The following is a 13,472-nucleotide window of genomic DNA, read 5'->3' on the forward strand; positions in this document are numbered from 1 at the left end:
TGTAAATATGCAGTCTGGATATCAAAATGGTTTAACAGGAGTTTTCTCTTTGCTCCAAGCGTTAAAATCAGCCTTACACTGTCCCCCTTAGCAGTAGGGGGAAAAGTTTCGTCATAATCTTTTCCAGGCCTCTGAGAATATCCTTGAGCCACTAAACGAGCTTTGTATTTGTACTTTCCTGTCACCAGAGGTTTAAGTTTGTACACCCACCTGCAGCCTACAATCTTTGCCCCCTCAGGCGCTGCTACTGGTGTAAAAACCTTGTGCTCATTCAGAGAGGACATCTCTTCCTCCATTGCCTGTTTCCAGAGCTCTGCCTCCTCTTTTGGTAACTTTAACACCTCCTGAAAACTCTTGGGTTCTGCAATTACACTAAACACATTTGCAGTATCTGGAGAAAAACGCACCGGAGGCACTCCTTTGTTTTGTCTTTTAGATCTTCTGGGAGAAAATTTTTCTTCTGACCCACTTTCCTCCTCAGAGCTACGACCTCTTTTTTGTTGCTTAGCAACTGGTCTCTGGCTAACTCCACTTTCTTGAGAGCTCTTATCTGAACTTTCCTCCCCCTCAGACTCTGATTCTCTGTGTCTACCTTCAGAGTCAAGGAGCTCGTGGGAAGGTTCAAACCAAACCTCAGTATTGGCATGTAGTCTCTCCCAGCCACTATGTTCACAAAAACTGGCATTCCTGGAGATCACAATGCCATTTGTCCCTTCAGCAAAGCGGAAACCTTTTCCCAGCTCCTGGTAACCCACAAACACTAACTGTTTGGTCTTAGGATCTCCCTTCTTTCTCATTTGTTTCGGAATTAATACCCAGGCTTTTGATCCAAACACATGCAAATGGTCAATTTTAGGTTTTTTCTGAAACAATTTAAAGTACGGAGTTGTACCTATTGTTTGATGAAAGAGCCTATTTTGGAGATAACACGCAGTGAGCATACTCTCCCCCCAATAAGACATGGGCAAATCAGCATCATCAAGCATGGCAAACATCATATCTTGTAAAGATCTGTTTTTTCGCTCTGCAACGCCATTCTCCTCTGGGGAAAAAACGTTTGTTTTCCTATGCCCAATGCCACGCTTTTGTAACCAATCTCTAAAGGCATTTGACATAAATTCGCCACCTCTGTCCGTCTGAATCCTTCTGAGTTTAATGGACAGAAATCTTTCCACAGATGCCACCCAGCCTTTAAACTTAGTGAACACGTCACCCTTATTCTTCATGGGAAAAACCCAAGAGTAACGCGTGGCGTCATCCACAATTGTTAGTGAAAAACGCGCTCCACCCCTGCTTACAGCAAATGGACCAATTACGTCCATGTGAACCAGCTGTAGCGGTGACTCACTAACTCTGTCACTTCTGGGGTAAGAGACTCTGTGTGTTTTAACCTTTTTACAGACATTACAATCAAGGTACTTGTTACAACTCTTTAAATTACCCCCATCAGCCAATTCAGACATTTTTAGTACACTTTTCCAGCAAGCATGCCCCATTTTCCTATGCAATAAGTGCACACAGTTGTCATGTATAGCTTTGTTATTCACTGCAGGCTGAGATTTACTGACTACTGCTGCAACTTGAGATCTTGCTTTAAGCCAAAACAAGCCTCCCTCTGACTTAGCAGTGCCTAAAATCTCACCAGCCTTCTTAATAATGCAACTGTCTCCTTCAAAATACACTTTAAACCCAGCTTTTAGTAAACAATCTACAGACATCAGATTGCTCCTTAATGAAGGCACACAAAGTACATTTTGCAGGCATTCACGAAGACAAGGAACAAAAACTGCACCCCCCGAAATCACTTCGGAAGTACTTCCGTCTGCTAGAGCCACCTGGCTGCGCTGTGCTGAGTTCTTGGAAACAAACAATTCATCTGAATTTACGATGTGCCGAGACGCTCCCGAATCGACCACCCAGACAGCTTGTTTCTCATCAGCAATCTTGACCTCGGCGGTCACCAGCTGAGCCGACTGTTTTTGTTTGAAGAATTTCTTTTTACGCTGCTGCTGCTGCTGATCTCGTCTCTGCTCCTGCACCGGCAACTGAGACTTGACCAACTCCGGACATTGTCTTTTTAGATGCGCTGAAGACCCACATCGGAAACAACGCCTAACAGCAAACGCTGACTCCTCACCAGTACGCTGCTTTTGCTTCACCTCTGGCACGGCATGAGAACTCCTTCCAAACCGTCCACCAGTAGAAGCCTCTGCAGCCAACGCCCTTTCTTGCCTCTTCTGCCATTCTTCAATCAAACGCCCAGTAACGTAACTGACTGATAAATCACGCTCCTGTATGCCTTCTAGAGACAAAACTAAATTATCCCAGCTTTCCGGGAGAGAACTCAAAATAATAGCCACCTTCTCCTGCTGGTCTAACGCACAGTCTCTTTCCTGTAGCGCAGCAAACTTTAACTGTAAACTGTGTAGGTGTTCCTGCATTGTAACCCCAGGCTGTAACATTGCCTTGTACAATGCCTTGCGAATGAACAGCTTGGAAACCGCTGTCTCACGCACATGGAGTTCTTTAAGTGCTTGCCACACACCTCTAGCTGTCTTGATTCCCCTCACATACGGCAACTGGGAATCTTCCAGCCCCAAGACAATTGTGGCCCTTGCTCTTTGGTCTTTATCGAGGTCTTCATCATCAGGCTTTGCAGGAAACTTACTCACCACTTGCCAGAGATGATCCCTCTGCAGCACTGCCTGCATGCGTTCTGACCACAGCAAGTAATTGGAGTCATTCAGACGCTCAAAAGCCATCTGAACTGGTTGTGAGGCCATCTTGAGAGCGATGTCCCTGGAACCCGGAACCAGCTACTCACGACCACCGAGAGAGAAAACAGGAACCACAGCACCCAGCACTCACACGCTGCAGCTGTTGTCCTTGTGTCCACTGCGTCACCAGCTCACCACAGTCAGGAACCAGCCAGTGTCCATCTGCTGCACCAACAGGAACAACAACTTCTGGAACTACTGGAACCAACACCATTGATGCTGACACCACCACAACTCAGGCTGGCAGCACAATGCCCATAACCTCATGGAACTTTGAAGTGTCAGGCATAGCCCTATTGGCTTTAGCCCAAACGTAGTAGAGTTTTCCTGCACAGCGAGGAAGCTAGTTGCGGCGGTAATGACTAGTCAGCTAGACTCAGAATAACTATTTACAGGATTTATTAAAAGGAAAAATAAAACCAGCAGAGTTTCTGCATACAAAACAAAGCAAATAAATCCTTTCTTTCTCTCTCTCTCTCATAACCATACACAGCACTTCTAACTCCTTCTCCTAACACACCTAACACCAAACTGTGCTAGCATTCCCAGATAACAGAGTTGAGTGCTGGTTGTTAACCAATCAGAGTAAGTAGTTTCTAGGCCAAGCAGACCTTGGCTTTCTGCCAAGAGTAAATTGACACTGCCTTGAGTTAATTGTGTGAAGCCAGAATCTGCAAGTTCCCATGAGAATCAATTAACAGAAACTGAACAATTACTCCTATAATATTATAAACAGTAGGTTTCCAAAAGTAGCCAGCACATAAACAGATAAATACAAAAGTTTATATAACTGGATAAAAGACATATTTAGTAATATACTTTAAAATTAGGCTGCAGTAATACACACAGCATATGGTTCGTCAGCACTATAGTATAGTGTATTTTAAAATGGGGTTTCAGAGTTTTTAGGGATTTTTGAATGTTTTATGTAGATTTTCAATTTCATTGTTCTGTGTGGCACAATGACAATAAAGATATCGTATATATCGTAAAAAAAATTACAGTGCCTGAGCAGATCAGACTAAAGCAGGTATGTGATAAAATATACTGTCTGCACAAAGCTTGCAAATATATCAGATTTCTCCTCCTTCTGCAATGCTAACTGCAGTCTTTGCAAAGCAACTGGTACCGAATCATCTGCTCTTGAAAATTCTGTGTCAGAGGTGGGGAAACTGTGGCCCTCCTGATGTTTTTGGATCCCATCAGCCCCAAATAGCATGGCCAAGGGAAGAGGGAGAGCTGGGCCTTAAGAGTCTCTCCATCAGTTCTGTTGGGAGACCACCTCCATTGGGGCTCCCCCCTCAACTGTCACCAAGCACCACTCATGCCATTAGGCTATAGTAGAGGGAGAGATGGGTTTTTGGTGCCTCTTAATCATCCGAGCTGGAATAGCGAGTATTTAGGCTCCTCCTCTCCATGAGAGATGGGATTGTGGTTCAAGTACCCCAAATTATGTTCATTTGAACATAATTCAGACAAGAGGGTACCTCTGGTGGAAAATGGAGGATACAAGAAAATATAGATCAACCTGTAGAATTTTGAGACGCCTACCTTGGAAATCTTCACCTCACGCTTCCCAGGAATTTCAGAGAGGTCTGCTTGATCTATTCTCCTGTTGAAAGAGGAACCAGAGGCTAGTGAGGTGTTGCATTGAAAAAAAATGTGCCAGGAGAATTTTGGGTGTCATATGGAGGACAGAATTCAAATCAAAGATGTGCTCTCCCAAGCCCACATTCCTAACATGTTTGCACTCCTGTCTCAGCGATGTCTAGGCTCAATTGATCCTGTTCTGGAATTACAAGGGACTTGGTCATTACACAGCCTATCACTACCCCTCAAACTCACAACAATATATTTACACCTACAAATATGTACTACACTCTTTCCACTATAGCATGTACACTTACTGTGATTTTGTAGAATTCCTCCATTTTAACAAAACGTCTTTGCTAAGAGCATTTTCCAACTGCTTCATTTTTCCTTGGTGAGGAAGAATAAATAATGCTGAAACATTGCTCTTGTAAGGGAGCTTCACAACCTTGCAGGACAGGATCTTATCATGGTAAGTCTCAAACCAGCTGACTTTGTTCATCATAGGGACTTTCACCTTTGTTTCCTCATCCACATAGAAGTCTCCTTTTCTTGTATTCAGAGAATTGAAAGGTTTTTCCCAACTGGCTTATGGAAAGAACAATAACAGTATACATGTCATTTAGTTCTTCAAAATATTAATTGTCATACTCAGAGCTTTTAATAAAAGCTCCTGTTTTGTGGCATCTTACTGTGCTGAGATACCTGCCTTTATAGCTCTGTTCTTAATCTAGGTCCCAATTACTTAATATCATTAAAGCCAAGTCCTGACAAAAGCTGGCTCAACATAGTTGTTCTAGCTCCCAGTGACACTAGGGCCAAGGCAGTGGAAATGGTCAGAGGGTGAAAGAAAATGTTCTTCTCAAGAGTATGTATATGATTGGTTGCATTATTATCAGGTTAATGAAATGTTTAAAAAGGATTGTAAAGAGTGCGGTTATGTGGAAAAGGATTCAAAATTTCAAACAGAAATACTAAGTAACGACTATAAAATTTTATCAAAAATGTATAAATTGTTGCTGGAATGGTATACAAAAGATGAAGAAGTTAAATCGGTGATGGTACATTGGGCCAGGGATTTTGGATAGAATTGGATGATTGGATAAAACTATGGAATCAAAGACTAAGATTTACAGCATGTACTGCGTTAAAGGAAAGTGTTATGAAAATGGTATATAGATGGTATAGTACTCCAGTAAAACTTGCAAAAATGTATAAAACATGTAATAAGTGTTGGAAGTGTAAAGAAAAAGAAGGGACATTTTATCATATGTGGTGGGAATGTAAGAAAGTGAAAGGCTTCTGGGAAATGATTTATAATGAATTGAAAAAGATGTTAAAATATACATTTGTTAAGAAACCGGAGGCTTTTCTTTTAGGAATTGTAGGAAATGAAATCTGTAAAAAAGACTGTAAACTTTTCCAATACGCAGTAACAGCGGCGAGAATACTCCTGGCCCAAAAATGGAAACAGGAAGAATTACCGACGGTTGAAGAATGGAGATCAAAATTTACGGACTTTGCAGAACTGGATAAACTAACAGGGAAGATCCGATAATTGCGAGACCAGAAGTTCATCGAGGACTGGGGAAAATTTACAGATTATCTGAAAAAATATATGTGATGAACAGACAACGCTTGTAGGTTTTCAATATGTTCTGTGAAAATATGAGGAATATTGCAAAAAAGGGAATAAGGCTGGGGAGGGTATATTTTAAAGGCAATATTAAAATTAGAAAATGTGTAAAAAAATAAATAAAACGGAAGATTGGCAGAGAAACTGAGGGAAGTAAAAAAAAAGAGAAGATTATGTGATAAATTCTAATAATGGTCGTATAAATTTGTATTTGAAAATGAATAAAAATATTATAAAAAAAGAGAAAATGTTCTTCTCACCAGTCTCCAAAGGAAGGTCGTAGTAGAATTGGACTATCTTCACAGAAGGCAAATCTCTGTCACCTTCAGCAAGAGGAGAATGGTCATGGTCCTCCTTGTGGTCAAGAGTATGGTGACGGTGGGCAAAAGCACAGAGCTCAGCCAGAAGCAAAGACAGGTAGATGTGAGGCATTGGGTTCCTCTGGGAGTTCTCTGGGGGGGGGGGGGTCACATTTAAAAATGATCATTGCAACTATACAATGAAGGATGCTGGCATTGCATTTATGTCTACTTTATATTAACATGGCAGACAATCTTTATTTGTTGCTTTTGTCCTTTCCGGTCTCTTAAGCTTCTCTGGTACTGTTGTGTGGAGGACTCTGGCTTGCATTTCAGCTATTGTCTGGCATTCTGGCAGAAATTTTTTAAAAACCCACTTTTTCCCCTTTGGGCAGAATATTAGGGACAAAGTGATCTTTGTTAAAACCCATGTTTTTGTTTTTGTTTTAAAAAAAGAAACAAACGTGCCAGCACTCATCCTGAAGAATCATCATGAAGTTGCTATAGGAAGTTCCAAACATTTAACAATTAAAAAATAAATAAATGGTGCCAGTACTGTGTGCCCCCAGAAAAAGCACAGGTTAAAACCTTTGTCAATGACCCAAAATGGAATAAGGTAAAATAAAGCAAAATTTGCCTGATGCTATTTCTTTTTTCTTTTTATCTTTCATTTTAATTTTGCAGTGTTACATTCAGTTACACCTTTTATCATTCTTTACAATACATACTATCAACATATATATAACTGTCTATTCATTTTAGTATAGTATATTATCGTGGTATGGGAGCAGCTCTGAAACGGATAAAAAAGCTTTACAGAGAATAATTAAAATTGCCCAGAATGTTATTGGGCTCCAACTACCAACCCTGGATGAGATCTTCACGTCTCGCACTTTGAAGAAGTCACACAATATCCTGAGAGATCCCACCCATCCTGCTCACAACTTCTTTGAACTGTTGCCTTCGGGCAGAAGATATAGGACAATGAAAACACGAACCACACGCCTTCTGAATAGTTTCTATCCAAGAGCTCTGATTGCACTAAATAATGATCTCAGGGCCAGTTGCAAGAAATAGCAAGCAGGGAGTAGGAAGGAATGAGACAGGTTTTTAGGTTATGTTATGCCTTTAATAGGTTATGTTACATTCTGGAGTATGATATGTTTTTATAGATTATGTCTGAATAGGATGAGAGTGTTGGAGATACGTGCAAATGTGTATGTGAACCCGGTCTTTGGGTGGGTGTTTGATTTTCGTTGTTGTGTATACTGTGTATATACGGACAATGACAATAAATTTATCTATCTATCTATCTATCTATTTTTTTGATTTATACCATTGTGACTTCGCTCCATCCATGCTCAGCTTTCAATATTATTCATTACTATAATATTGTGTTAAGGAAAATTATTTACATATTCCCCATTAGTCACTTTTCTTCTTTTAACCTTAACTTTAGGAACTTCAGTCAATGCATATCAATAAATTTGTTTTGAAACAATGTTTTGTCATGTATTCTTCCACACATTCCCATTCTTTCTTTAATTTTTGATTTGATTGGAATCTAGTATTTGCTGTCATTTTAGCCAGTTCTATAAATTCACAAAGCTTGTTTTGCCACTCCGCTACTGAGGGAGCAGTGCCCCTTTCCAGTTTTTGGCTAATGGTAGTCTGGCAGCAGCTGTGGCACATAAAAACACATTTTTCTTATCACCGGGGATGTCTTTTGAGACTAAGCCTAGTAGAAACGCTTCTGGCTTTTTCACAAATGATGTTCTAAACATCTTTTCTAGTTCTTTGTGAATGTTACTCCAGAATTTTTTTATTTTCCCACATCCCCACCATACATGATACATCGTTCCCTCCACCTCTTGACATCTCCAACACAAATTTGATTTTAGTTTGTATATTTTGGCTAGTCTGACGGAAGTCATGTACCACCTACATGACTTCAGTACGTGCCTGATGCTATTTCCAACACCCTTTGCAACTCCCCATTTCTACAGCTGCTTCTATTCCGCAGCCTCATTTTCAACCCATTTTTCACCATCACCTCCTTTTTCATACCTGCTCCTCTTCTCCCCTTTCCTGACATCTCCATTGGCACACAAACCACCCCCATGGTACCCTTCAAGCCACCCTCTGCTGTAGCAGCATCGGGAAAGGCATGCTTGATACTTACAGAACGTTCAGAGGTGTCTCTGGGAAGAAGCAGGGAAAACTCTTTCCAGTAAGTGGCTATTTATGTTGGGGCACTGTCTCCTTCATTAAACACAACTGACTAAGCCAAGAACAACAAATATTGACTATGGCTTGCATTGCTGGATACCATCATCATCAATCTTTTTTATGGTCCAGAGACCCAACCAATCATTACCAAGCAATACACAATTCATACAGCCTACCTCCAGGTGAAACAAGCATTTTGTTCAGAATATTGGGATCGTTGGTTCTTGCAACCACCGATAAAAACTTTGCCACTGCTAATGTTCCAGCATTTGTCCTGTCTTCCAATAGGAACCTGACATAGTGAGCCTCTGATTTTCCCGGGAAAGGTACCAGCAATGGTAATAACAGTTCAGCCCTGGCTTGCTCATATTTTGCACAGTGCAATAAAATATGTTTTATGGAATCGATGTCTTGAGCACACAAGCAAAGTCTGTCCTGGTAGGGAACTCCTCTCAACCTGCCATCCAACACTGCAGAAGGAAAGACATTTAGTCTGGCTTTGGTGAAAAGCCTTCGATAATTTGGTACTGTCAGATTTTTAATGTAAGAAGTTAACTTTTTTTTTAAAAAAAAAATGATATTTATTAAGATTTCAAAGAAAAGAATTACATAAATAAAAAGAAAGGAAAAAAAATACAAAAATAAAAATAAAAGGAAAATACAAAATACAGAGAAAGCGTGTTCTCCAATTAATGAGAGCACGTGTTGCGGTGTGGGCCGCCAGGCCAGGCCTCTTGTTGCCAGGCAGGTTAAGAGTTGTTGCCTGGCACTATGATTGGGTAACTGGGTTGCTGGGGCAAATTGTATGTTGCAAATTGGGTGGGTGGGACCATAGTCTTTAAATATTGGTGCACTCTGGTTTCTCTTTCTCTTTGCAGAGTGCATCGGATCAATCAGATCAGAGCCAACACTGCAAGAGACTTTGGTGATATTTGTGCCTTATTCCTTTTCCCTTCACCATTTCTTCCCTACCTAACCCACGCTGTGGGTAAATTTAGGCCCATAGGGCAAGGTCGGTTGGGGGGTGCGGGGAATTAGGCCTACCTTATTTTCTTGTTGTCGTTTAAAGCCATCCTCGGCTTAAGCGGCTCCGGGGAGGCAGCACGCCTTCAGGGTCCTTTTGGATTTAATTTAGTAGCTGGCCGATGGTCCCCCAAAATTTAATTAAATTGAATTCGGCCCATTCGGGCCTCCGGGGACACCAGGCGGCCTTTGGGGGGCTCTGGGCGGCTCCCGCGAGTGCAGGCCGTGCTGCTGCGTCGCAGCCTGCCCGGCCGCCCAGGCTGCGCCTAAATTTAGACCTTTTTTTTGGGCGCTACCGCTTTCCCCGGCCTTAATTTTGTCCTCGGGCCTAGGGAGACTGGGGGAGGAGGCCTGCTAGGCCCTTGGAGCGCTCCCTGTGCTACGGCCAGCTTGAACGGCCAGGCCGCGGCCTCTATTTTCGGCCCTCGGCGGCCGTTTGTTGCGGGGGCCTATTCAGGCCTTTAAAAATCCATACAGCTGCTGGGGGTGCTTGGCGCGGCCCCCGCGGCCTTTAGGCGACCCCCCCTTTTTTTTAATGATATTTATTGAAAATTTTAAAATTACAAAAGAGAATAAAAAAGAAAGAAAGAAAGAAAGAAAAAACAAAGAAAAGACAAACCACAGTCAAACAATACAAATTAATAAAAATCAAAATCAAAAAATAACACGACATTTGTCAAATCCAAGAATTCATGTCCCTGCTGGGCCGCAGCTCCCTCCATCCCTGGCGCCCAAGATTCAGCAACATCCTCTTCCCTCATCTGTTCTGTCAGGGCACACTCCTGATCTAATTCCTGGGTGGGCTCTATATAATATCCCACTGCCTGTCCAAAATTTCTAATCGCATCAGTCATAAAATCCGTCTTCTCATGTAGCTGTTCCAGTAGGGCACTTGTTTTACAGAAAGCACTCAACAGAGCTTCTGAATACATTGTCCTGCAAGGTCAGAAGTCTATTCCCACGATCGTAATCTGTAACAGCTGCGAGCTTCCCGATTCAAAATTGGTTACAGTTTCACAGGATCCCTCTAGGGGAAAAACTTCTGCTTGTTCTTTTCTTTTAAAAACAAATCTAACAACAAAGTTTCCTTTTTCAGATATTTTGTCAATATTTGTTCCTTTAAAATGCGAAGGGGAACAATGGAATCACTATGTATCTCTTCCTTTAGCTATCTGTCAAAAACGTTTGTCTCTGGTCAATGAGCTTCAAAGAATGTCAGTCCTGACACCCCGCTCCAGGATCAAGACGGTGGAAAGTTACTTTACTTTACACTCACTTCTGCAGGTTTAAACAGTCCAGAAAAAATCCCCCCTCTTCTCCTGCTTCCGAAGGGGGTTCCACAATTTTAAATGATGAAAGTTAATCCTTTAGAAATGATTTTCAGAACTTTAGTTTGCTGTGTCTTTGCTTTAATCTATCTACAAAGAAACGGAAAGCTGACTTCCTGTTTAGACCTTCCCGTTTCAGTGCCAAATTAAATTAAACTTTTAAGTCCAGTTTTCCTTTCTGCTCACAAATCCTTATTTAGAGTCCAATTGTCCGAAACTTAAGTACTCACGGGTGGTTGTTTTAAAAGCCAAATTGTCCCAGGAAAAAGGCAGCGCTCTCCGGCAACGGCTGTGCAGCTTTGCTCCACGGAAGAAGCAGTTGACTCTCAGCACCGCGCCACTTCCCCCTCTCCGCTCCGAAGCCCGTTAGTGGGTTCCTTTGTGGGTTGGGGGGGCGCTAAAGGTGCCCGCTGAGTCCCATGGTCACAGGCTTCATCCGCCTGTGATTTTTGAATGGGTCCCCGCTTCGCCGTAGCGGAAAAGACCCGATTCCCGTGGAGCTGGTCCCTCCAGTTCAGAGGGAGTCCGCCATTGCCGATGGCGCCACCCCGGAAGTCCTCAAATTGATAGGCGACCCCCTTTTGGGGGCTAAGGGGTTTGTTGCCCCTGGGGGGGCTGGCGCCATAAACGCGGCCTTCCCCGCTCTCCAGTTCTCCGTGCGTCTTTTTTCAGCGCTTTCCGAGCGTTATTTCTCAATTAATTGTGCAACAGTGGCCTCCTGTGGCCACTAGCTGTAATTGCACTTAACAAGCGTGCTTTTCCAATTTATTGTACAACAGTGACCTCCTGTGGCCACTAGCTGCAATCGCAGCGTATAATTTAAGTGCTGCACTGAGAGCGCCATCTGGTGGCGTCTGAAGGGTACTGCACCCTGATTTAATTAATTCTAATTTTGTGGTTCTTTTGAAGCGAATAGGTGTTGTTGCTTCTATTTGATTTAAGTGGTCTCTTTTCGGGCCAATCCTTTTCCATATTTATTTATTCATTTTATTTACCCCTATTTATTATTATTATTATTATTATTATTATTATTATTATTTTATTATCTTAGTTTTTATTTTATTATTATTATTATTATTATTATTATTATTATTATTATTATTTACTTCTTTGTGATCTGATTTGGCTTACTCATTTTATTCAATTTTAATTTAATTGGAGTTTAATTTATTTTAATTACTGGATTAATTTTGGATTAAATTTAATCAATTATTTATTTTATTTAACTTTTTACTTTTATTTTAATTTTGACTTTATCATTTTATTAAAGTCCAGTTTTATTGCTAACTTTACTGTCTTTTATTATCAGATATGGCCCCGAAAAAGGCTGGGAAAAAGGCGGTGACGGTCGTCTCTGCTAAGCGGCCCATTAAGGGCCCGTCACAATCCCTGCGTTCTCCAACCCCACCTCAGTCTGGGGGTCAATTGGAATCACTGGTTCCTGGGATATCAGGTGACCCTGTGGCTTTGGCGCGTCTTGCTGCGGAGGTGGACGGCCTTATCCGACGCTGTGCTTCCCGACCATCTACTTCGCTGGTGCCTGCTCCTACTGCGCCTGCCTCTTCCCCGGTTCTGTCATCGTCTAGTGAAGATGGGAGTGAATTTTCAGGGGCTGGGGATTTGTTGTCGGAAACCCCGCCCCGGTCCCTTGCTTTACCTGTGCCTCAGGTTGGCTCAAGGGGGGGGAGACGCTCAGGTAGGCAACGTTTAGGGAAGCGGGCCAGGGGATCGACTCCTGCCAGGGCAATTTTGCCAGCTCAGTCCTCCCCTGTTTTACCATCGGGTGCGGGTCTCTCACATGATTTTTCTATTCAGTCTACCTCAGGTGCCGCACAAGTTGAGGCAGATGCGGACTCTTCAATAGAGGACAGCTTGCCTGTTCCAGCAAAATCTTCTTCCGGGGGGCATCGCCACCGCAAGAAGAGTTCCAGAAGACGTGCCAAGAGGAGGAGGGGCGAGTCTTCATCTTCTTCCACAGGTACATCTTCTGGGAGTTCAGGGGACGAGGCTGACGCATCCCTGGGTCTTTATTGGGGTTTTGGAGAACCCATTGGTGGTTTGCCAAAATGGGCATGGCAACGCAGGGCTAATTCACATAGGGCCAGGTATGGGGCAATCCTTGATTGCTGCGATGGTAGATTGGTTCCTGACGTAAAGGTCTCTACTAACTCTGTTAGAGACATTATACCAGGGGCTCATTTGTCCTCTAAATTGCGGTCCAGGATTTTGGATGGCCGCTATGTGGACATTTTTGACCTGGCACCACCAACCGCAAGCCTGGATGCTCTTGATAAAGCCGTATCTGCCCCAAAGAGGCAGACTGCGCTTAAAAAGCCGGATAGGACTTTTGAGCGCTGGCTGGATAGCTTCCAGGTCTTTGCTGGGGTTGTCTCGGCTTCTTATCCTCGGAGGGCTTTGCATCTCTTTGTGTACCTGTCTATTGTCCGCTCGGCGCACGCCATGGCTGGCGCTGAGGCAGCAATCCTTTACGATGAAAATTTTCGACGTCGCGCTGCAAAAATCCCTACGGCTCGATGGGACCGCAGGGATTTGGACGTGTGGACCACTTACGTGGTCCCACATTTTGAGA

At 42.8% G+C, this 13,472-nt stretch overlaps 1 protein-coding gene and 1 long non-coding RNA gene across 9 annotated transcripts in view; one reads left to right on the plus strand and one right to left on the minus strand.

Moving 5' to 3' along the window:
• Positions 1 to 13,472, minus strand: part of LOC308469064 (alpha-1-antiproteinase S-like) — a 60,345-nt gene that overhangs the window by 7,262 nt on the left and 39,611 nt on the right. Inside the window, exons 1-4 of one of the 8 annotated variants that reach the window (XM_080991400.1) lie at positions 8,485 to 8,542; positions 6,264 to 6,455; positions 4,685 to 4,955; positions 4,329 to 4,389 (exon numbers count right to left, since the gene is read on the minus strand). The exons of 1 other annotated variant lie outside the window; for it this stretch is intronic. In XM_080991400.1, coding sequence (XP_080847526.1) covers positions 4,329 to 4,389; positions 4,685 to 4,955; positions 6,264 to 6,435 — 504 coding nt within the window. In that variant the 5' untranslated portion in view covers positions 6,436 to 6,455; positions 8,485 to 8,542. Of the gene's footprint in view, positions 1 to 4,328; positions 4,390 to 4,684; positions 4,956 to 6,263; positions 6,456 to 8,369; positions 8,576 to 13,472 lie in introns of those variants that run through there. 6 more of the 8 variants (XM_080991399.1, XM_080991398.1, XR_013981989.1 and 3 more) reach the window with 6 other exon arrangements.
• The window catches only part of LOC308470477, a 57,689-nt gene that overhangs the window by 6,937 nt on the left and 37,280 nt on the right, over positions 1 to 13,472 (plus strand). The window lies entirely within an intron of this gene.

This window comes from Podarcis pityusensis (genome assembly GCF_964106645.2).
Source record: "Podarcis pityusensis genome assembly, chromosome: 1".
NCBI classification, from domain to species: Eukaryota; Metazoa; Chordata; class Lepidosauria; order Squamata; family Lacertidae; genus Podarcis; species Podarcis pityusensis.